Raw genomic sequence first — 22,548 nt, 5'->3', positions numbered from 1 at the left:
ACATGATGTGTAGGACGAGTGCGTCATCTGCACAGTCGATCGAACTTGTGGATCAGTCGCCTCTTCGCACAGGAAACAGCGAAGCTATCAAATATCTGCATCTTTGCGTTTGGGGTGGAGAAGAAAAGTATAAATAGCATTGTCATCTTTGTTAAAACTGGTGTGTACTATAAAAAAAAAAGAAACAAGCACAACCACAGCAATAGGGCCCAACTCTTTTATTTAGATTCCGTCTCTACAAGGCGAGAGCACCACACAAATATTTATAACTGCAGAGAGCACATTGTACGGAAACGTCTTCACATGTGCACTGTGGGTCAGTCAAGCTACGGTTGACAACAGCAAAACAATGAATTCACATGTCACAGCTTAAAAGTATACCGCATCGACAATGATATTGCTCTGTTACATACTTTGGATTGAATTTCATCGGAATGATCTGAACTCATGTTTCACCCGTTCATGCATTTTCTGGAATGAATTAAAAAAAAGCAACTATTGCTTCTGGAAAAGACAAGAAAACGTAGGCATGCTAATATCTACTCTGAGCTTATATGAACTTCTTTTTTTCCACCCGACATTTTATTGTCTTATTTATTTACGGGAACATTTGAATTTTGTAGGCGATAACCAACACGGTGAGTAAATGTAGTGAGAGGGTCTCGCAGCGCCTCGTTCTGTTCACAGTAAGCTGCAAATTGTTTGTAAACAGGAAATAATTCATGTTTGAAGAAATAATTGAAAATTAAACAATATCTTCATCACTGTAGTCATTTTGGTAGGAATAAGCAGACTTTAAATAGAACTTGATCAGCACACGATATCAGTGATCCTCACCTCAGAATAATATTAGTAGTGTAGGAACAGAGTTTAGAAGTAAGCAAAAACAAGGCCTGTGTAGCAAGCAATGCATGAAAGTGATCTGTGCATTCTTCTCTAAAAGAAAACTCACTTTAAATAACACACAAGGCAAGAAGAGAGGATTACTTGGACATAAAATAAGTTAGAATAATCCTATTAAAACAAACAGAAGCTCACATTTGGATCAGTTCTTTGCTGTGAACGTCAGCAATATTAGAATTAATATTTGGCTTTTAATAACCTTATATACACACACACATACAACAAGAAAAGACTTAGAAAGTATCTCTATGTAGTGATATTACTGAAACAACAAATGAATACAAGCTAAATAAAAAAAAAAAAAAAAAGTGTAATTTCTTACAGTACATTACTTATTCCAGATCAGACCAACACTCATTCAGCTCTGCAGTAACACCAGTAGGTGCAACTTATGGTTCATAATTTACATTTATGACATGTATTTGTGTTTTCATATTTTTAATCGGGCAACTTCAAACTTCAGATATGAATGGAATGTTGGTTTAGATTGGACTGTCTCACCAAACAGCCTGACTCCATCCCAACAAGTCAGGCCTGAGCCTGGGATTGTTCCCTGAGGAACTCCTCCAGGACACTGATGATGCTGCAGGCCTCAGGCAGATCGCTGTGCTCCGCCCTGGCGTTCTGCAGCAACACGTCCCCGTTACCGCAGCCCTGGAGGAACTGGCAGCAGCGAAACAGGGCGTAGTGACTCATCTCAGCCTGCCGCACAAAGCGCTTCAGGCTGTTCATATCCTGGATGGCCTGCGTAGTGAGAGAGGTTCAATGGAGAGGAAGTAACAAGTTGAAAAAGGAGGAAGGGATTAGAATAAAAACAAGTAAATGTTATTTATTGAAAAAAGAAGAGTTTCTGCAAAGGGGAAATGAGAGAGTAATAATCCAAAGTTGCTCAAACTTTGGGGCAAATGGAAACTGATGTTTTTCAGTTGCTGTCATTTCTGCAAACTGAATTAAATCTAACAGTTGTTGCAACATAGATGCATAAAAAAAAAAAAAAAAAAACAGGATCCAACAACAAAAACCAGCTTTGGAAACACTGCTGCAGTCTGCATATATGTTGCCCACCTTCAGTTTGAAGTTCTCCAGAATCTGTCTGAGCAGGAAGGGGTTGCATCGCTCCGCAGCGTTTAGAAACGCCTGAATCCAGCCATCGCAGAAGCGATTACTGACTGGGGGCACACAACACCTTTGTTAGTCTGTGGTGATCAACTCTACTCAAGTGCATGCAAAAAATGCCTTACCAGTGTTGGTGAGTGTGGGTGGGCTGGTGGAGCAGTCTATGATCAGGTCAGACTGTGTCTCCTCTGAGATGGCTTTGCACAGAGAGGCTGTCGTGGTGTCTTGCTGGGACAGGCCCTGCAAACTGGCTGCTTTGATGAACCTGATTCAGTATACAGCAAACGGCTATTTAAAGCATGTCCGACGAGCACATACCCATGTTGGTTTAAATAGGAGGGCTGTCTCCTAACTCACCTGGAAGTGTCCGTCTTTGTTCTCTCGTCTGAATTGATGACTTCCACGTGTGTGTGACTCAGGGCCTGCGTGAGGAAAGTTGGGTGGATCAAATGCATTGTTCACCCAGAAATAACACTTTCCTTAATTGAGCTGAGCATCAAAAACACATGGTACAACATCTCTCAACGAAATACATTTTGATAGCAACAAGCAGGAACCAAACAGGACTGCTTGTAAAAAAAAAAAAAAAAGAGCAGGACCAGGACGGCATGGCCAGGACCACACAACATAAAATCCTAACCAAATCCTCACCAAAAAACCTTCAGAGCATCACGACATGAAAAATGTGACAAAAGAGGCCAAATTCTAAGGTTCAGTGTTTGATATTTAACTATTTATGTAGAGTTTAAATGATTCCTAAATCTGTTTTCAATGTTCCATTTAAATCAAGACACATTTACAAACAATACTCATCAGACCTCACATTAAAATGTCAATTTTTTCCCATTTTACAAAGTGCATTTCAGTGTCAGTATCTCCCTTATGGCTCTAAGTACTTGTATGTATTTTACACACACACTGATGGGGGGCAAAAAATACAACTCACTGCATGCAGCAAGAAGCTGATGTTGTTCTGGACCAGCTGCACCACTCGATAAATGTGCATCACAGACTCCTCATACCACCGGCTCAGATAGGGACGCACCTCCGTCTCGAGGTTCTGCAGCTACAACACACACGCAGACATTTAATTATTGGAGAGGTCATACAACAACAACGATATGGCATCATTAAAGTGTAATTGCATTCTCATACCTCTGGGGTTTGCAGACTGCTATGCAGGCCTTGGACATACTTATCAAGCTCTATTCTAAATGTGTTTGGGGTCAAAGAATTTAAAATATTGCTCTTTCTTGGACACAAAAAGCATTGTAAAATTGCAATAAACATGTTTTGTAAAAGCAAAGGTTATTTACAGTACCAATACTGGAAAATGTTGGCTGTTCTAAACAATGCAGATGGATATAAGTTCAGTCCTTTTTCAGAGCCTCCCATAAAGCAGATGACATATCCATTTCCATCAGCATCTGGCTGTTCAGGAGACCTTTCCTGCTCCAGGAGACAGCAGTAGCAGCCGACCGCCTGCTCCGGAATGCTGGGAAGAAAAAACATTTGGCACAATTGTGCTCGCCAACTGGGAATGTTTCTTTCAGCTAAACATATTTTCATTTCTGTGACAGAATCCACTATGATTTCATGTCAAATACACTGATGAAAAAAGAAAATATATAAAATAAATACCTGAGTTCCACCGTGGCGATGTTGCCCATGCCTCCAAGCAAGGCTCCTTTGCTTAGCCTTCTAGAAATGTAGGTCCGCAGCTCCGGTTCTGCCTCCGATGGCAGGCTGCTGTCAATCAGTGTCAAGCTGTAGATAGAGAGTTAAGTTAGTATGGTTACCAGCAGCCAGTGCAGGCCACGAGGACTGTGGAGCCGCTCGAACCATTGGAGAAGAGATGGAGAATGCTGATGACCATTTGCCAGACACCAACACGACACACGACTGAGTCACAGAGCTGCAACTGCGCCTGAGCCTCACTGACGGAACATATAGTGAAACATTTCCACACCACTGTCCCCAGACATTCAGGGATTTTATTCACGTTTCACCAATTCCACTTGCTACATGGAAGTGGAGGCACCACACCGATGTGGGGGCAGTTCAAGACAATGTAACTCAGCAGCACAGTAATAACCAATCAGGACAAAAATCATGAGCGAAGACAGCATTGATTCCATGTTGATTGGATTTCCAATGGCAGCCAGTGGACACACCAATGAAAAACAGTAAAAGCCAAAGAGAAACGACCACTGCAAGCAAGTAGAAGGTAGGCGGCTCCTGTGTTACCTAAAGTCATCCTGACTTGTTGTAGAGTCTGCCCGTCTCTGGTTCCATGCCACATTTTCCCCAGAGGCCTCAGATCTAAGACAATCAACAGTTTACTCATCACCCGGTTAGATTTTCATGGATAAATTCACCTGCACGAGCGTCATCGGCGGCAGGAAAACTACAGAATCATGGACTACACAACGATTACACACCAACAATGCGTCCCGTTTGAATGAAGGGAGAAAGAAAGTACAGTAAAAACACAATTTAAAATAGCGATTACACAATAATAATGCTCCTCAAACATGCAACCTGTCAACACTGTAGGAGCAGATAAAAGACAGAGCTGCACCAGAAATGTCCAGAACAGAGACTGGGCCAAGCGATATCGACCTTTACCTTGTGCCTTGATAAAGATAGATGGTGTAGTAGCAGTTCAGCTGAATTTTCTGGCTGTATCCAGAAATCTCTTCGCTGTCAAAGTCATCTTTCTCTTCCACGTCAATCGACTCTTGGAATGACGAGGTTTGGGAGGTAAACATGGTCCTACACGGAGGATTCCAGCGTCAGCTAAAAATGGCTGATATGAGGACGTGTTTTATTTATCTATTTATTCAGTTTAGCTTTGCTTTGCTGCTTGACAAATGTCACAGACGTTGGAATATCACCGTGGTATCAATTAAAAAGCCGCACAATCTGCAAATTGGACAGGTATCCCCTGGCCCGTTTATGCGCCGACTGCGCATGTCTCTTGAGTCCGTTTAAAAAAATGTCCGACGTGAAATGTAGTTTTCTTGAAGGGGTTCCTGGACTAAATATCTGAGCGCAAAGATACTGGTTCCAACCAATAATTGCAGTTCTGTCGTGATAACAACTGGGAGTTTGCTTATCCATTATGCAGCTGTGTGGATGAAAAAATTAATATATATATTCATATATTTATGCCTGGGTAGGTTTCTTGCTTTTGAAAGAAAGTACGTTGATGGAATGGACAAACTATGAAACAAAGCGGGCCGTGGGCACATATCACTCACCTGTGCCCCGACTCATTCAGTACAGTTCAGTTTGTTTTCTGTATATATCACAATTAACAACATAGGTCATCTTGAGGATACTTTATGGAATATATAATCAAGTTGAGTTAAAGTCCAGTTAAATATAGTCTAACTTAATCCAACTCATTATAATCCAATGCAATAAATCCAGGCCAGTTTTAATTAACTGTGGTTCACTTCACCATAATGGTGTTTACAAAATGCTAGTTGGTAAAAACTTGTCATACAAAGGAATCCAACATAGAATGTCCAATTTGATGAATCCTGCATACTGAGCATGCACAGGATGACGGGCGAGAGAAGAACTCCAGAGATCATTGCATTTAATTTATTTATTTTCTGTCACATTGTGGTAATTTTTTAATGTCACACGGAATATCGCGTGTCCTTAAAGTGAATTTTTGATTGAAATCTGGTCGTTTTGTCATCTTTTGTGTTCTTTTGTCTCACTAACTTTTGTTTTATTTTTTATTTTTTGTGGGTCTCCCTATGAATGATATAATCAGATAAGGTCTCCTCCATCTCTTGCAGCCCTGGGCTGTGCCCTGCGCCCTGCAGACCTGTTAATCATTCTGTCCGTGACTGAAGACTTCTTGATCAGATTGATTGAATGAAGAAAAGGTGTGGAGGCGCACGGTTTGGCCACCAGAGGGCGCGCTGGGGCCGCGCTGTCTTCCTGTGGGATGTCAGAGACCGGACGCCATCTTCCTGTGAGCTGTTTTTATTTTCGTGAATTAGCAGGCAGCGAACTGACAGTGCAGAAACCATGGGGAGGAAGAAGAAAAAGCAGATGAAGCCTTGGTGCTGGTATCCTTTGTGTAATTTTTAGTGTTGTGTTGCTCTTATCGGGACATGTCACCGTGATTACCTGTAAACTAACGTTTACTTAGAGTTCTTCCCAACCAGGACTCTTATTTAGACTCCCAACATGTAACACGACCGATTTGTTTTTAATCTCGGCTGTTTAGATTGAGTCGAGTAAGCTCAGAGGGGTATAAAGTAGGGGGATATTCTGGATAAGCAAGGAAAATCTTTGGCGTCTGCACAGAGGAGCGAGGTGCGCCTGTGCGGGTCACATCCAGCTACGAAATGCAATCACAGTTGTCAAGTTTTGCCTGCAAAAGTTTCCTGAGCTGTCGTCTCAGGTACTGTAACAGAGATTTTGATGATGAGAAAATTCTCATTCAGCATCAGAAAGCCAAACATTTCAAGTGTCACATCTGTCATAAGAAGCTGTACACTGGCCCCGGGCTCGCCATCCACTGTATGCAGGTGAGGACTCTCTGCAAATCCCTGACACGAAGCGAACAAATCAGTTCTTTGACAGTTAAAACGAGCGCATCATTCCTAGGTGCACAAAGAGACCATCGATGGGGTTCCTAATGCGATACCTGGAAGAACAGATATCGAGCTGGAAATATATGGCATGGAGGGTATTCCAGAGAAAGACATGGAGGAGAGAAGACGAGTGCTGGAGCAAAAGAACCAAGGTGTTTATTTACATCACAACACTTTGAGTGGGTGTTTTGTTCTTGTCTGCCAAAGGGACTGATTCGGCATCTCCTTGTGTTCAGAGACTCAGAGGAAAAAGCAGAACCAGGATGACTCTGATGAAGATGATGAGGACGATGAGCCCGGTCCCTCCTTCCAGCCGCCGGCTGCAGGTCAGCCCCCGACAGGCTACATCCCACCGATGACGCAGCCTGTTGGCGCCGGCGCTCCGGGGATACCTCCAAGCGGATACTCAGGTGGGAAACGGCTTACGTATGGTTCCCTTTTCCACAGCCATCTCTGAGCCAGGAATGGAAGCAGACACCCCACTGACACACCAAGACATTGTTTGCACCGCGACTAAAAACACAGTTTTACCGTTTGCACTGTTTTATTCGGTTATCTCAGATTTCAAACAGACCAAGAAATCTCAGTGAAGTTGTGGTACAGTGCGTGGCCTCTTTTTCCGTTTTTCTCCGCTACGTACGAGGTTAGATCCAGACAACAGATGACCTCCTGTTGGCTCAGGAGTTCTTACATATCAGACATATTTACACGGTAAGGGTAGAGCTGTCTGACAGGCTGTGTACAGGATGTGTAAAGGTAGAATATAAGGCCAATATAAGGGAATGGAGTGTATTTAGTGATGAATGTGTAGTACGAATCTCTTCGTTTCAGGAATTCCCCCGATGATACCAGGTGTTCCCCCCATGATACCAGGACTGCATCCTGTAATGGCAGGAATGCCTCCTGGGTAAATATTTGCCTTTAATAATCATGACTTTGCATTAATCCCATTTTCCCCCACACATTGTATTTGATCCTGGATTTTTTTCCTGCATGTTTGAAGGATGATACCGATGGGTGGGATGATGCCTCCCATGATGCCAGGTGTGCCACCAGGTAACCCCTGCCCCCTCCAGCCTGCACCTTAACAGCACGCTTGCCCCCATGTAGTGTAACTTAAAACGTCAATTGCTGGTTTCAGGCATTCCTCCTCCGGTGGGTCACCGTTCTGGCATCACACACATGCCTCAGCCCCCCCCCGCTGCAAGCATCCTGACCAGACCTGCAGTTCCCACCGCCGCCCCCCTGCCGGGCCAGACTGACATCGCAAAGCCTCTTTTCCCCAGCGCTGGGCAGGTAAAGTCATATGTTTAACACCATTTGTCAGGACAATAGATGAGCCACGGTTATAGAGGAGTAGTCTCAAAAGTGTGACTCCATCCTGTAAGATTCGAACACCTCTTATGTGCTTTCTCCCCCTTCAGAGTCATCAGACAGTGTCAGGCTCCCCCCACGCCCCCCTCTCCACCAGCTCTGACCCCTCAAAGCCCACATTCCCAGCCTACACCCAGGCCGCCACAGCTGTGGCCGGCCCCAACGCCGGCAGCGGCACAGTCTCCAAACCTCCCTCCACTATGGCCAGTAAGCCCGCCACTCTCACCACCTCCAGTGCAACCAGTAAGTTGATCCACCCCGATGAAGATCTTTCACTGGTAAGTAGTCCGGCCGGAGCTGGGTCTTTTATAGGTTTTGACAGCAAGTCGGTACGCGGTTTGAGGAAAAAGTTGTGGTCGGCATCGCTTTGCTGACATGTTTCTTGAAGCTGATTAACTGTTCAATTCTTCTGGTTGAGATACGGAGCTGCAGTGTGAAATTATTCCTCTTCTTATTGCTCTCTGTTTGCTGTAGGAAGAGTTGCGGGCTCAGTTGACCAGGTACCAGTGCGGTATTCCTCGCTCGGGTCAGACTACAGCCGCTGCCCCTTCAGTGGGCTCCATGGGTGGCATAATGGCCCCTCAGCAACTCAGCGTGGCAAATCCCTTACCTGGTATACACCGTCCTCTTTTTTTTAATTTTTTAATTCCACATTAGCCACATTAACTGTGAATTTGAAGTAAAACTTTGAAATATCGCTCAATAGAAAAAATGACTCATGACTTCCCTCAGCTGGTTTGGAACAAATAATTTAAATTAAAAAAAAGCTTCTGAAGAAATTGGGGAATTACTCTCGGTCAGCTTTTTTCCAATTCTCAGCCTCTAACATAAAAAAAAGATCTCTCTGACGTGGCTCATTACTTAAGCTTTCTTTTACACCCACACTCTTCAGCTTTACGGCATAACGTTTTAACACTTGATGGTACAATGCCACAAAAGCGGGAAACCTATACTGTGTTTTAGCAAAAGGCTGCAAGTAACGGCATAAGGCAGCAATTTAAAAATGACACAACTCTAAAATGAGCTGTTTGCAGAGTTGCCAGTTTTGTGTAGACACAACACTGGTGAATTCCTTTGATTGGGTGCCTTTTTTTTGTGCTTTTGAAGTGGCTTCATGAACAAAAAACACAATCCACTGAGAATGTTGAGGACTGGAATTGAAAATGGGTTAAAAAAAAAGAAAAAAAGCAGCCAGTCTTCAAGAAAATCTTTGAGACATGAAGACAGCCTGGACTATGAACTATAGATTAAAGCCACTTTAAAAGACTACAAGAAAGCCTGGCCCCTTGGAAACAAAACAAACAGAACTGAGGTGTGGCTTAAGACTTTTGCACAGTACTACTTGTGGTTAATGTTAGCCAGAAAGAGCCGCTAACATGGTTATAGACTCGTAAATGAACACTCAAGCCAAAGGCAAATGTTTTTTGAATAAAATGTACAACTCTGTGTTCCTGCAGGCCAATATGGTGGTCCACCAGGGGGGGTGCCAGGCTACATACCAGGTGGGGCGCCTCCCTTTGGCCAGGCGCCCCCTGTGGTCACTCTGGGGTACCAGGGAGTCCCACCACGACCGCCCATGGGTATGAGACCCCCTGTCATGTCTCCCGGAGGCCGCTACTGAAGTCTGCCTTCCTCTCTTCAATAGGTTTGGATACTCATCCATTTTCTAATGCCCTCAGCTGCTGGTAGAGAAACAGTGTTGGTATTCTAGTACCACAGTATACTGACTATTCAACTACTGAGCTGTGAGGATGAGACACAAAACAAAACAGCAAACAGAGGAGCCCTAAAGGCATCACAGAGCGCATGGGAAATATTTACACTGTAACTAACATAGACTGTGAACTGTTACCTGATTCTGATTCAACCCGTCTCTGTTCTGTGGCTTTCTTTCCTTCTCATGTTTCATTCAGGTTTATAGAAGTATTGTAGATATGGTTCGTAGTGTTGTGAAGGCGCTGGAGTTACATGGGCAGTACCCACCCTGTATCAAGGCAAGTTTTATGGAAATGCGTTTCTGTTCTATGCTAAAGGTGAGGCCTTCACAGCACACAGTGCTGTTGGACTGATGTCCCCAACTTTGTTTGGTGAGGGCTTCCAGTCACTGCTTTCATTCTGTTTCATGGTAGAATTAACCCGAAGCCGAGGTAATAAATGAAATGGTACATGTGTTGTTGTGAAACTGTATTCTAATAAACTCTGGGAAAAATGTAAGACTCCTTTTTTGTGGGACGCTAGTAGGGACATAGATATCGCAGCAGGTTCGTTTGCAGTTGTAAACTATGTGTTGTTGTCCAATAACGGAAATGTTTTGCTGTTGAAAAATGCTAGTTAATGTCTTCCTTTGACTTTAATCAGTGAATTAGACCTCTTTATTCATGCTCTGTACATGGCACTGGCTGACAGGCCTGACAGACACACTGAGTGCCTTGTACAGCTGCATAACATCCGGGTCAACAGTGGCTGTAGTGCTAAAACCCAGATTTCTCTTCTCCCTGTAGCAATGCCATTGGGGACTGGCTGAGGCCCTGTCTCAGTGTAGCCCTGTTCAGCCTGAGGCAAGTCTCACTGTTTTCTGTCTTCTCATTCATTACCAGGGGCCCTCACAGCTTTCCAAGCTGTTGGATATCAATGTCCCCAAACTTGCAGCAAGTTTGGTGAAGGCCCTTGTTTTATTTTATTTATTTTTTTTATGTTGCATTTAGGAACCATGTTATCTCATTTCAATGAAAATCTTTCCTGTTGAGATGTTTTCTGTCACGTCACCCATGTTTTTACAGATGAGAGCACGAGGAGGCCTTGGTTTAATTTGATAGCTCTTTCCCGAGCCGTCGAAGCTTTGGAGAGTCACCGGTTGGGCAGTACTTGCTGTGCTCTACAGTGTGAACACATGTGTCCCATCGTGTCATTAGCAGTCTGACAGCCAGCTCATGAATGAAATGTGTGATGGGAAATTTGAATGAACAAATGACTTTTCTCATGTCTGTAAAAAAAAATGGTTTCACCACTTAATCCTGTTTTTAATCATCAGCCATCCTCACGTTTGATCTCTTGATTATTAACTTCTCACATGAAGAAGACTCGCAGCCGGTAACAGGTTAGTTAAATCTGTAAGTACTGCCACCATGATTTTAATTTCCATCTAGCTTTGTTTGGTGTTCTCGCGTGAGATCGTAATATCTGTGATTTAGAGTTTCTCTGAATGGTAAAAGAAGAGCCGTGAAAAGAACAATTGTGGAACATTTGATAGTAGCCAATCACTTATTATGATCTCAAGGACTGCATCATTAGATTATACGAGTGTTTGTATCCGTTTTTGTGGCAACTTGTTGAGCATGTGGAAACCTTTGGTTTGAATAATCTCCAAAAGAACCAGAGGTATGAGTGCAACACAGGCAGAGTCATACGAGCAGCCTGCATTGGTAAGTATGGACTTTCTTACGTATCACAAATATTTTACAGGGTGCCTTTTTAAAGGCACTTTTCACTCAGCCGTGACTCACAGCTCCTCCCGTCGATTTCCATAGAACCAACCGCGAGACAGTAAGAATGTGTAAAAAAGTCTGGAAAAGCACAAAACTCCTGCCACCTTTTAAATCTTTGCAAAACTATTGCCCAGCGGTAAGTTATCCAGCCAGTGTGACGTAACTCCTGGCGGTTTTAGTTGATCAGTGGCACCGCTGACCAGCAGTGAGGTACAGAAACATGAAGCCTGTTTGGTTCAAAAAAGATCGGAAAATAAACAACTGTCTGATCCTAAAATGATGCGGTGTAAAATGAGCTTTTTAGTTTTAGCCAGGGGGTCGTACAGAGCTCTTAGTTTTGCTCTCTTGTCAGAGTTCTCTGACCGCTGTCTACTGCAGGTAAGACACTCACTGCTCATAAGTGCTTCACACAATCACGAGCATTCCATTTACATGCATGAAGTGTAACTCTCGCATTACTCCCCTAATGTTGTAAGCTTTCACTTCACGGAACCATTGACTTTAAGGCCATGCTGTTCTCTGTGTGGAGGAAACCTCAACCTGCCTACAGAGAGACGTTGGACCCGGAGAGGACTCTTCCTTGTTCATTCCGCCAGCACCTTGGTTCATTGAATTTAGAGGGAAAATTATCTAAAAATGGTTGGAAAAAAAGAATATTTCTCAATGGTGTACTTTTTTTTTTTCTTTTAATGAAACACTTGATTAAACTTTTACACGATGGAGAACTCAATAAACCATTAAAGGAAAATATTTCACACATTTTCTTTGACTTGTACTTATTGCATGAGTTCTTACAATATGGTGGTTCTCTGTTTTATTATGTGTCTGTTAAAGCACTCAGAAGGTTGTAATCTGCGATGTTTACCAAAGGATGAATACTTTTTTAGAATACACCAGCTGCTATAAACGGTTTTACAAAGCACCACCCGACACACAAGATACATTATATCCTCTTAAACTCTTAACATTTGATGTAATTAAAATAGAAAATGGAATTTAAAAAAAAAGTCACCAATAAAACGCCAATAATTGAAAATTAAACACAATCCGTTGATAACAATGACTTTCAGCACAACACTTGTCTCAAGTTGTCTTAAAATCTTACTTTTGTCTGCTTTTCATTCACTATTTACAAATATAAGGCAGACTTTCTGTTACGGAGAGAAATGACACTTTCTACCCATTTTCTAAAATGTTAAAAGAATGAAAAAAATACAAGAAAAATATATGAATTGCTGAGAAAAAAATGTTTTCAGATACCCACATTTAACAGAACCGTTATTTTAACTTGGCTGAAAGCTGCATCTCTACATAACTTTATCACAGTGAAACACGTTTAAAAGCTGTGATATTGAAGCAAGGAAAAAAAAAAAAACATGTTTTAGTAAATAAATGTGGAATATTTTGTGCAACTTATTTCCTTTTTTTTAGCTCTGATCTTGCACTTGTAATTTCGAGCTTTCCATCATTCCATCACTTGGATGTCGAAGGCAACCACGCCATCAAATGAAAAACCCAAGTAGAATGTGACCTTCTCATTTCCGTGTGGAAGGGAGGCGGAATAGCGAGGAATTACCCGAATCCTTTTCTCTCTTTGTCCACAACTCACGTACAGATTTTCATTCTCTGTCCAGCCTTTGACCCGTTTCAGCTGTTGCACAACTTCCTTAGTTTTCCACACTTCCCCTCCGAGCCACTTTAGTTTTCTTTCACTCAGAGTGCCTTTACTCTGCTTTTCGATGGCACTTCTGTGGACAATCTTGTTTAGACCTCTTGCCTTTGCTAGAAAGAAGTGGGTAACGATTCGGCTTTTCCTCTGAGCCTTGTGCTGGATTTTTTGCTCACAGAGTCTCTGAAGGGCATCGATGGCAGATAAAAGGATCTGAGCATCGGTAGAACTCAGTTCATTGCTTGAGTCAGGCCAAAAAAGAAGAGAGAGAAGGAAGAGGGCACTTGCTGATGACATGTTTCTTCCTTTGGTCAGAAATCTCTTACTGAGGTCTTGTAGTTTTTGAAGGGATAGTAGCTTTGAGGATCCAGGTAGAATACAGTTGAGAGCAATTTGACAAAAGAGGAAGTTTGTGAGTTCTGTTTCATCAAGATTTTTCCATGTCAGGTTTTCTGGGTACATGGCCATGATTTCCTCCAGTTTTTTTCCTGCCCTTTGGGATTTTTGGTCATAGAGGAATGAGAGAATCGCTGTAACATTACCTCCACCGAGCTTATAGGTCCTCATCTGTCTTTGGAATGAAGACAGCCTTTCAGCTGGAGAGAATGTGTCGGTGCTGCTGCTTACAGCTGCTTCATCACTCTCTTCTTGTTCACTGCAAAAAAAGCCAGCATATACAGCACTCTTCCTTGTCAACCATTCTCTCGGATTGTACACTTGTTCTGGATCTCTTGCATCAAGTTCCTCGTCCTCTTCACTAATGTCAGTTTGAAAATAGCTGAGGTCTTCAGAAATGCTCTCAAGTGCTTGTCTCAGGCTCCTTTCTAACCCTTTCAGCTGCACATGAAACCTATTCCACAGTGTTCTGACCTCTTCTGGAATGTAGTCTGTTAACAGGTACCTCATCAACTGTGAATATCCAGCCACGCTTGAAAAAACATCCACTCCTGATAGAAATTTCAGAAGCCTGCAGCCAACATCCACCTCTCCATAGTACGAACTGTTGAGGCTGACTGTTTCTTTCTTTGGTGTTTTTTCAGATGCTCGAAAGGCAGAAATTCCTTTGAGTGCAATGTCTATGATTTTAACTGCCCTTTCAGGAGATGGTTCTTTTTCTTCTGGCGTGTCATGCAAGTGGTAAAACCACCTCTTATAAACTTGTCCCAGTGTGTCGAGGATAAATGTATCATGAGGAGAAAGAGATTTTGCTTCCTCTGCCCACTCAAGGGCCTCCTCAAATCTATTATTGGTGTAAAGCAGTCGAGCAAGCTGTTGGGCCACATAGGCATCTTTTCCCAGAGCTATGTATGCTGCTTTCATCAGGTCAACAGCTTTCTGAACTCCTCCTCTTTCATTGATGACATGTTCAATAAGGGGGGAAAAAGCTGTGTCTGTGGGGTCTCCTCTGCTTTTTTTGTTGCGTCTAATGAAAAGAGCTTTAATGACCTTTAGGAACTCGTCTCTGTCGAACCTGTGATTGAGAAGTACCTCATCTTTGATGAGATCCATGGCAATTACACTCTGAGGCAAATTTGCAGAGAGCTGAGTCAGAATTTCTTTTGCCACCAGAGGATGAATGATACGAATTGATGGGATATGTGTTGTACTATCTCTTAGATGGATGAAAATAAGCCTTGCTTCATCACTGAGATGATCTACAAAAGCATGGTACCGTGTGCTTCCCACATAGAGGGCAAGGCCAAGAGAGGCCTCGCAGTGTGACACAGATATGTATGAATCCTTGACATAGCAATTCAAGAGAGCCACAAATCTGATGAGGCGAGTGATGGGTGATGAATGATCAGTTTTTTCCAGAAGATTTTTCACAAAATCCTCAATGTAGCTGTGCTGGAACTCTTGGCTCATCAGAACAAACGTGAGGATGTAGTCTGATTCAAACTGCAGTTTGAGCTGCTCAGCTTTTTTTAAGAACAAAGGCTTTTCCTCATGGGACAGTTTGTGTGTGACTGCTACTGTTTGAGATGGAGATGCTCTGCACATTTTCTCCGGATCATTTGATCTGTTGCAGATGAGCAATATGAAGCACAGCACTGAGGGACTTATCTTTTTGGTTGCAATGGCATTGCCTAGATGCCTTCTGAGATCATCAGTGTAATCCGGATTTTGGTCCTCCAACAGTAGGAGCACAGGAAGACAGTTGTTCTTGTCGCTCTCATTGTGTTCTCTCAGTTTCACTACATGCTCACACACAGTTGTGACCTCTTTACTCTGTTTTACAACTGCGCATCGCACTTTTGTCCTCTGACTCCAGAGGATCTGTCTTGCCACTGTACTTCCACCACTGCCAGGATGATGGTATATGTTTACACTCTCTATGGGGCGTTTGTTGCGAAGAACCACATTGTTCAGGATTTTGCTAGCTTCTTTATAGGCATCCCGCTCAATGATGACTTCACACTTATGCTTATCTACAAGCCAGAAGTTGATCCAGTCTATCTTTCCACCTCTATAGAAGTACAGCTCAGTTTGTTGGATTTCATCCTCGCTCAGGATCTGCAGGTTTGTGTCATCACATTGGTCAACGCTGACGATTTCCAAAGTATCGAGCATAGCCTCTTCAACAGACTTTAGAAAGCACAAACCTCCATGTGAGACGGGTAATTTCCTTGTGGGTTGATTCTTAGATAGCTGAATGCTTTGAACTGTGGCATCCACATGACTCAGCGGCATTTCAACAATGCTGATTTCATTGAGTGCAGATATGGGACAAGACAGCTGTGCAAGACTTGACCATTTTTTGTAGTTTTCCTTTGACTCTGATATGACTGTCAAGCAATCATGTCCATTCATCTCTGCATAGAACTCATGAAAAGTCTCAACGAGCGGCTGCTCGACATCTGACACGAGCAGGAAGAGGACCACAAATAAACTGCTGGGGAGGATGTCATTGCAGATGAAGGACACTGCTTTTTTCATCTTCTTTTTTCTTGTTTTGGTCCAGTCCATTTCATCACAGGGAAACAGCGATACCAGTTGTTTCCTCACCATTTTATTCACAGAAGAAGAGTCTTATCACAATGACTTCTCACATTTCAGAGTTTTATTGTTCAGGACGCAACCACAACTTGTTCAGTAACAACCTGTCAATATTCAAACATGCCTGAAATGCCTCCGTCTCCTGGAGGAATGATTCACAGAGAGTCTATTGTCAGTTTTTGTTCTTTGCTTACTTGCGTGGAAGTATCATCAAAGGGCCAAGAGTCACCGTGTCACAGAGCATGTTGTCTGAAAGAAAGGAAAAAAAAAAAGCAACAAGAGCATTACTTGCACTTCTGCATGTATATCCAAAACCTAAAGAATACAACCCTATCAACTGATCTAATCGTTGTGCTTTAATTCTAGAGCCAACTTGCCTCTGGGTAGTCTTTTATGACAGACACCGTCACAACACTGGCACACAGCATCATCCCCATCCACGTTCTGCCACCTGGAGACAAATGTAGATGAAAACCTGCTGTTGTGAGTCTTCATAACAGCGGATTACAAAAAGTACTTAAAGTGTATATATTTAAAGTAGTATTTTGTAGGAAAAAAAAAAAAATAGAGAAAAGTCTAGTTCACTTGATTCTTTGGGCCAACAAACAAAAATCACCTTGAATGCACATAATTACAGGCCTTGTTAGTGGGGCCACTCGTCCACATTTCAGGTGTAGCGTTTAATCTGCAGGTAATAAATATCTAAAATGGGGAAGAAAAAAAACTCCCATTATGCAAATTAGAAATATTAAGAACAAATACTTTTAAAAAAATGTTTTAAATGCCTTACTGTGTTCCTTAAATCATTACGAAACAGGAAGGCATCCAGCTGGAGATGAAGCACATTGGCCCTTGATCTAGGTTGGAACAGTGCCTCTGAGCCTCCCTCTTTAGCATCAGTGAGGCACCTAATAGAAACAAAATTTACAATTTAAAAAAAAAATAAATTAAATCGACTATTAAATTGCAAAGGCATGTGGGAGTTTGGGAATATCCTTGAACTTGAAAAGTGTGTCAAGACCATATTTTCCATATTCAAGTATATTACCAAACCACTTACCCATGGTTTTCAATGAAGTAGTATCTGGGCACAGATGTTGCGTCAGGCGTGAGAGTGGCAACACAGCGGTCGATGAAGAGTTGTCTTGGATCAGGACCGCTGTAAGATGCCTTGAGGTGCAGGAGGTCTCCAAGGTAAAAGGTGCTGGAGAAGCTCTCGTTTGACCAGTCATCTACATACCGATTTAAAAAAAAAAAAAAAAACCCTCACGTCACTGTATGCACATTCATCAAGAAGAGCCAACAGTTCAAGTCCACACATACCAGCCATCAGCTTCAGAGAGAAAGCAGAGGTCCCCGTTGAAGGTTTTGCCGATTCTGAGAAGGTGAGGGGCCTCTGCTGAATATTGCTGCTCACAATGTGAGTTCTGCGAAAGAAAACAAAAAGTAAGCCGTCACAAGGAAATCACGAAACAAAAGCTTACTCACTTTAAACTGAGGCTTCACCTTTTGTAGTGGCAGGAAACTGGGATCAGAGCTTCAGTCATCCTCGTAATGCCAAAGCGACCAGAAGCTGGTAAAAACACCAACTTGTTTGAGTAGATCACATTGTCACCAGATATCTAGAGGTGAACAGAAAAAGAGGAGACTTAGGTTTACAATTTTACAAGAGATAGATCAAGCATTGCAACGTCAACATCTTACGCTTACACTTAATGTGGAGCCACAGTCTTGCAAGCCAGCTTCAATGACATATTCGTAATCACCAGTATCAACGGCTTGGCACCGCCCGCTCTTTGAATGCCTGTCATCACCCAAAAACAGCTCTTTTGGGGACACATGACGGCCATTTTTGTATAGGTCAGCCTGTATAAAAATGATCATGGACACCTCTGTGCATTCTACACGGACAGTGGGTCTGCTATTTTCCACTATAGGAGCCAATTTATATTCCCTTCCTTCCTCGTCAATCATGGGACCTTCTTTCAGAATTCGAATGGCATCTGCAACTCCAAAGGCACAAGCCACAAGTAGTGCCAGAGAGGCTGAACAGCCTGAAAACACCATTGTGCTCTTGATTCATAAGAGACACAACAGAAGCGCCTGCCTCAACAAGGATGGAAGGATAAAACACTGTGGACAATCCTTGCTCTTTCTCAAATACTTCTCTATTCAGAACAATCACATCGCCTGGAGAGGACAGCTGGAAGCAATTAGTAATTTGCTGATAATTAAGAACAGCTGGAGTCATGCTGACTCACACTCAACTTATTATACTGCGTCAGCACTGAAACCTTCATTATCACTGTAATGTCACTGTTTTATATTTTCTCGATGAGTTTCCTCTTTGGGAATGCCAAAGAGCAAACCTTGATAGACAAAACATCACCACGGGCTTACAGTTGAAACATGGTGTGGAAAATTCTGTTCAATAACCACAATTATTTGGAAAGCTACCACAAATACATTTAACCTTAAATGGCATTTTTACCTTTCACGCATCACGATTTAAGATATATTTTTTAGGTAGAACATTCAGTGGCTGAAAAATACACAATATTGCCAAAAGTATTTGCTCATCTGCTTTTACACGCATATGAACTTAAGTGACATCCCATTCTTATTTCATAGGGTTTAACATGATGTCGGCCCACCCTTTGCAGCTATAACTCTTCTGGGCAAGCTTTCCACGATTTTTAGGCATGTGTTTATGGAAAGTTTTGATCATTCTTCCAGAAGCGCATTTGTAAGGTCAGACACCGATGTTGGACAGAAGGTCTGGCTCTCAGTCTCCACTCTAATTCATCCCAATGGTGTTATATCGGGTTGAAGTCCGGACTCTGTGCAGGCCAGTCAAGTTCTTCCATACCAAACTCGCTCATCCATGTCTTTATGGACCTTGCTTTGTGCACTGGTGCGCATGCTGGAACAGGAAGGAGACATCCTCAAACTGTTTCCACAAAGTTGGGAGTATGAAATTGTCCAAAATTTATGGTATACTGAAGCATTCAGTGTTCCTTTCACTGGCACCAAGCCCAGCTCCTGAAAAACAACCCTACACCATAATCCCCCCTCCACCAAACTGGGCACAATGCAGTCAGACAAGTATCGTCCTTCTGGCAACCGCCAAACCCAGACTCTTCCATCAGATTGCCAGATGGAGAAGCGGGATTATTGCACTTGGAGATGTATAGCTTTGATGTAGCTGCTCAGCCATGGAAATCCATTCCATGACGCTCACTACGCACGGTTCTTGAGCTAATCTGAAGGCCACATGAAGTTTGGAGGTCTAGTGATCAACTCTGGAAAAAGTTGATGACTTCTGTCCACTATGCATCTCAGCTGACCCCACTGTCTTTTTACACATCCCACCACGTTGTGGAGTTGCTGTCATTCCTACATGCTTCTATTTTGTTATACCGATGGTTGACTGGAATATTTATTAGCAAGGAAATTTCATAATTTGCATCCATAGTACCACACTGGAATTCACGCTGAGCAACCCATTCACAAGTGTTCATAGAAGCAGTCTGAGGCGCTTGAATTTAGATGGGTGAGTGAATATTTTTTCCTAATGGTTTAAGATTAGAATAAAAATTCCCTCTGGACCTTTTCCATTTACTTCAGTATTAGTAATTTTGGTTATATTTGAAGACTGATATGGCTCATCCTTGCAATAAAAGCAACACTGCACTTGCCTGGTGCCAATTTCCATTTTAGAACTGGTGCTGTAAAATTGTAAATTGATCCTAACCTGTCAAGTTCCATTGAAGTTAATCTAGTACAACTTGCCCAGCATGTACATTAGCCAAGGAAGGCTTAGTTGGAATGTATTCATTAAGGTTAGCTATACACAGCTTGTTTAAAAAAAAAATTTATTTTAACATTTTATTTCTTTGACTCAATTTCATCCAAAAGGTTAGATTCAATAACAGTTTCATTAGTTGGAAACATTTTAAACTGAACAGCAGTGCTGATGTCAACGGAGGCTGCAGTGCTGTTCTGGTCCAGTGCCAATGACTTCACCTTGAACTTGGCAAGCAGGTCTTTAATTTCATCTTCCCCTGTAGTTGGAGACAAGCCATTACATTTCAGACAGGGAGCCGATATTCTAGGATTTTTAGTGCTAGGTTACCCTTCAGTCCGGTATCATTCTCATCTTCCTCCTCATCCAGTTCCGGTGTAGAGGGGGCAGGATGTAGTCCTTTATCATCTGGATAAAGAGGGAAACATTTTTTGGTAGTAAAGCAGAGTTCTAATTTGTGATAAAGCAAAGAATGCCAGTTTGGTTTAGAGTTTAACCCACCAAATTTGTTTAGGCCACTTCGCCACTGGCTACCATACAGAGTTGGTCTATGAAGTTTATGCAGCACTAGAGGCAGATCTTCTGCAGGCAGGGGTCCACTTTTCCGTGATGCCAGAACAGTCACTGGACCCACTCTTGCTTCATGCTCCCAGGCTACATAGAAGATACCCATAAGAGGTTTTACTACTGGTCCAAAGAAACTGTTAAACACCAACAAATGGTGGAAAATAAATGTTAGCACAGAGTAAAGGGGTGGGTGGATGACACATTTAGAACCTTTAGTTGGTCCACGGTGCCACATGGGTTCTTTCGGCTTTCCAAATCCTCGAGGGCTAAAGTTGCCAGGGATGGTGGACTTTGAGATGTCGCCATCTTGGCTTTTACAATAGCCACAAAGGTAGTCATTACCGTCAGCTGAACGCCATCTTTAAAATTGAAATATTAGTCACGTTTCCAGTTCTCTGGAAAAAAATCTCAAGATTTGTAAGGCTTCATACTTGCCTTCCATTTAGAAAAGTGCAGGCCTTGTTTGATGCCTCAGTGTCAATCACTGGTGCAGCAGTTAAGTGACAGGTGATGTAGAGCTGGGGAGGTTATTAAAAAAAGTGAGAAAATGTATTTTAAAACTGGAACTTTAAAATAGGACACAGCGTCACCTGTCCTCCATCATGATGGTGGAATTTAAAGGCATCAATGACCAACTGCAGCTTGTCATCCTGGGTTCTAGGCAAGAAGTAAGCGGTCGAGTCAGGAACCTGGGAGTCAACCAAGCACCTATGGAGAGAGGGAAGACTCATTTTGTATTCTCAAAACAGCAATCATTAGCCACAATAAAACCTAAGAGAATTAAGTTAGCAGTACACAAACTAGCTGAATAACTGGCAGTATAGCCTAGTGGCAATAACGGTCACGTCTTTAAGCCTCAGATTAGCAAGGTTAATTTTAAGTTGTAAAAAACTAGATAAGTGTAGTCCGATACAGTTAGGCCATGAAGAAAACTGCTGCACATGCATCTTCTCAAAGACAGATTTCACCTCTTACAGTCAGTCAACTTAAAAAGGAAAAAAATAAATAAAATTTGACTGGTGGTCTTGAGCCTGCAACAGTCAAAAAGCTTCACTACATTATTCAAGTATAAAATGGCCATTAGAGTTCAGCCTTTTGCTTACCCATTTTCAATAAAGATGTAGTTGGGATTAGCGTGCATGTCTGGTTCAAGTGTAGCCACGCATCTGCTCAAAAACACTCGAAGCCCCATGTGATGGCCAACTCTGACAGAGGCCTCGAGATTCATGGGTTCACCCAAGTAAAACACATTGGCGCCCCTTTCATACATCCAGTCATCTGGACAAAAACAAATCTCAAGTAATGAACAGACTTTGGTACTTAAACAATTTTTTGGACAACTCAACTCACTTGTCATGAGCCTCAGTTTAAACTCCAGGTGTTCCACTGCCGCTTGTGTAGCTGTGAAGGGGATCCAAGTTGGCAGTAGTGAAGAACTGGACAAACTGTACTTCCTGAAAGATGGAAGTCAATTTTTAGACGAGTAAAGCTTTGCAAGATCATGCGCAAGACACTTCAAAGAGGGAAGAGACCTTTTATAGTGGCATTCAAGTGGAATGACGGCTTCATCCATCCGAATGATCCCACCAGGAGAGTTAATTGGAGTGTATATGAGGAGGTTTGTGTAAACCAAGGAGTCTGCAGTCATCTGGAGATTAATTCAATCATGATTAAGTAGTTGTGAGGAACAAAGTATTTAAAAAAAAAAAAAAAAAAAGTTAAGCCAGAAATGCACAACTGCAAATTACCCAGTGTTTTGTGCCACAGTCTTCTAATCCAACAAGGATTCTATACTCATCCATTGACGAAGCTGTAGCTGTGCAAAAGTTATTGTGCTCCACTCCAAGGCGTAACTCACGGCTGTCAACAGGAGCTCCGATGGCAAACATGTCAGCTCTGATCACTACCTCCAGGGAGTCTGGGTGGCAGAGCACACTCACAGTGTTCACCTGCTCTTGCTCCTGTTGTTGCTGGGACACATCCTGTGAAGAAACCTGGCTCTGCTGGGGG

At 42.5% G+C, this 22,548-nt stretch overlaps 4 protein-coding genes across 8 annotated transcripts; 1 reads left to right on the top strand and 3 right to left on the bottom strand.

Moving 5' to 3' along the window:
• Window positions 1-203: 203 nt before the first annotated feature.
• cunh17orf75 (chromosome unknown C17orf75 homolog) lies at window positions 204-4,995 on the bottom strand. 4 transcript variants are annotated; one of them, XM_072368798.1, is made up of 10 exons: window positions 4,648-4,995; window positions 4,267-4,341; window positions 3,661-3,786; window positions 3,386-3,514; window positions 3,175-3,235; window positions 2,966-3,085; window positions 2,377-2,441; window positions 2,145-2,284; window positions 1,969-2,072; window positions 204-1,647 (listed from the first exon to the last, which is right to left on the bottom strand). In XM_072368798.1, exons 1-10 carry the CDS (start codon window positions 4,788-4,790, stop codon window positions 1,432-1,434), a joined length of 1,179 nt encoding a protein of 392 aa, XP_072224899.1. In that variant the 5' UTR covers window positions 4,791-4,995; the 3' UTR covers window positions 204-1,431. The 4 variants fall into 4 exon arrangements, with proteins under 4 accessions (XP_072224899.1, XP_072224901.1, XP_072224898.1 ...); XM_072368800.1 differs by lacking the exon at window positions 4,267-4,341; XM_072368797.1 differs by lacking the exon at window positions 204-1,647 and having other exon boundaries at window positions 1,674-2,072.
• Window positions 4,996-5,974: 979 nt separating this feature from the next.
• On the top strand, window positions 5,975-11,225 carry LOC140272675 (BUB3-interacting and GLEBS motif-containing protein ZNF207-like). Of its 2 annotated transcripts, none has more exons than XR_011907970.1 (11): window positions 5,975-6,110; window positions 6,449-6,575; window positions 6,655-6,793; window positions 6,878-7,051; window positions 7,473-7,548; window positions 7,645-7,697; window positions 7,783-7,937; window positions 8,066-8,293; window positions 8,490-8,628; window positions 9,473-10,009; window positions 10,517-11,225. XR_011907970.1 is itself a non-coding variant. In XM_072368073.1 (11 exons), the coding sequence occupies exons 1-10, from the start codon at window positions 6,070-6,072 to the stop codon at window positions 9,634-9,636; spliced, it is 1,296 nt and encodes a 431-aa protein (XP_072224174.1). In that variant the 5' UTR covers window positions 5,975-6,069; the 3' UTR covers window positions 9,637-9,660; window positions 9,929-10,510. The 2 variants fall into 2 exon arrangements, 1 of the variants encoding a protein (XP_072224174.1); XM_072368073.1 differs by lacking the exon at window positions 10,517-11,225 and having other exon boundaries at window positions 9,473-9,660; window positions 9,929-10,510.
• Window positions 11,226-12,965: 1,740 nt separating this feature from the next.
• On the bottom strand, window positions 12,966-16,178 carry LOC140273912 (sterile alpha motif domain-containing protein 9-like). The gene has a single exon (XM_072369577.1). It carries the CDS (start codon window positions 16,176-16,178, stop codon window positions 12,966-12,968), a length of 3,213 nt encoding a protein of 1,070 aa, XP_072225678.1.
• Window positions 16,179-16,356: 178 nt separating this feature from the next.
• Window positions 16,357-22,487, bottom strand: LOC140273911 (uncharacterized). Its single transcript, XM_072369576.1, has 18 exons — window positions 22,287-22,487; window positions 22,071-22,186; window positions 21,889-21,992; window positions 21,642-21,816; window positions 21,129-21,246; window positions 20,974-21,056; window positions 20,740-20,897; window positions 20,473-20,625; window positions 20,302-20,379; window positions 20,193-20,230; window positions 17,877-18,239; window positions 17,673-17,788; window positions 17,490-17,593; window positions 17,227-17,398; window positions 16,957-17,074; window positions 16,783-16,868; window positions 16,544-16,617; window positions 16,357-16,415 (listed from the first exon to the last, which is right to left on the bottom strand). Exons 1-18 carry the CDS (start codon window positions 22,425-22,427, stop codon window positions 16,357-16,359), a joined length of 2,256 nt encoding a protein of 751 aa, XP_072225677.1. The 5' UTR covers window positions 22,428-22,487.
• Between the last annotated feature and the right edge of the window lie 61 nt (window positions 22,488-22,548).

Source organism: Leuresthes tenuis, unplaced genomic scaffold (assembly GCF_036924035.1).
Source record: "Leuresthes tenuis unplaced genomic scaffold, fLeuTen1.0.hap1 SCAF_17, whole genome shotgun sequence".
In the NCBI taxonomy this organism is placed as follows: domain Eukaryota; kingdom Metazoa; phylum Chordata; class Actinopteri; order Atheriniformes; family Atherinopsidae; genus Leuresthes; species Leuresthes tenuis.
The sequence above is the reverse complement of the archived record's forward strand: the minus strand, read 5'-3'. Positions and strand labels throughout refer to the sequence as shown.

What these genes read in the sequence shown, in the direction of transcription:
- cunh17orf75 (XM_072368797.1), bottom strand. Translation starts at nt 4,790, where the DNA reads ATGTTTACCTCCCAAACCTCGTCATTCCAAGAGTCGATTGACGTGGAA. An exon ending in ACAAGTCAGGATGACTTTAG is followed by an intron (nt 3,787 to 4,266) that starts GTAACACAGGAG and finishes CTCTATCTACAG; the next exon opens with CTTGACACTGATTGACAGCA. An exon ending in ACAAAGACGGACACTTCCAG is followed by an intron (nt 2,285 to 2,376) that starts GTGAGTTAGGAG and finishes ATACTGAATCAG; the next exon opens with GTTCATCAAAGCAGCCAGTT.
- LOC140272675 (XM_072368073.1), top strand. Translation starts at nt 6,070, where the DNA reads ATGGGGAGGAAGAAGAAAAAGCAGATGAAGCCTTGGTGCTG. An exon ending in ATGGCAGGAATGCCTCCTGG is followed by an intron (nt 7,549 to 7,644) that starts GTAAATATTTGC and finishes GCATGTTTGAAG; the next exon opens with GATGATACCGATGGGTGGGA. An exon ending in CGTGGCAAATCCCTTACCTG is followed by an intron (nt 8,629 to 9,472) that starts GTATACACCGTC and finishes GTGTTCCTGCAG; the next exon opens with GCCAATATGGTGGTCCACCA.
- LOC140273912 (XM_072369577.1), bottom strand. Translation starts at nt 16,178, where the DNA reads ATGGTGAGGAAACAACTGGTATCGCTGTTTCCCTGTGATGAAATGGAC.
- LOC140273911 (XM_072369576.1), bottom strand. Translation starts at nt 22,427, where the DNA reads ATGTTTGCCATCGGAGCTCCTGTTGACAGCCGTGAGTTACGCCTTGGA. An exon ending in ACCAACTAAAGGTTCTAAAT is followed by an intron (nt 20,626 to 20,739) that starts GTGTCATCCACC and finishes TCTTCTATGTAG; the next exon opens with CCTGGGAGCATGAAGCAAGA. An exon ending in TCATAAAAGACTACCCAGAG is followed by an intron (nt 16,416 to 16,543) that starts GCAAGTTGGCTC and finishes CCTTTCTTTCAG; the next exon opens with ACAACATGCTCTGTGACACG.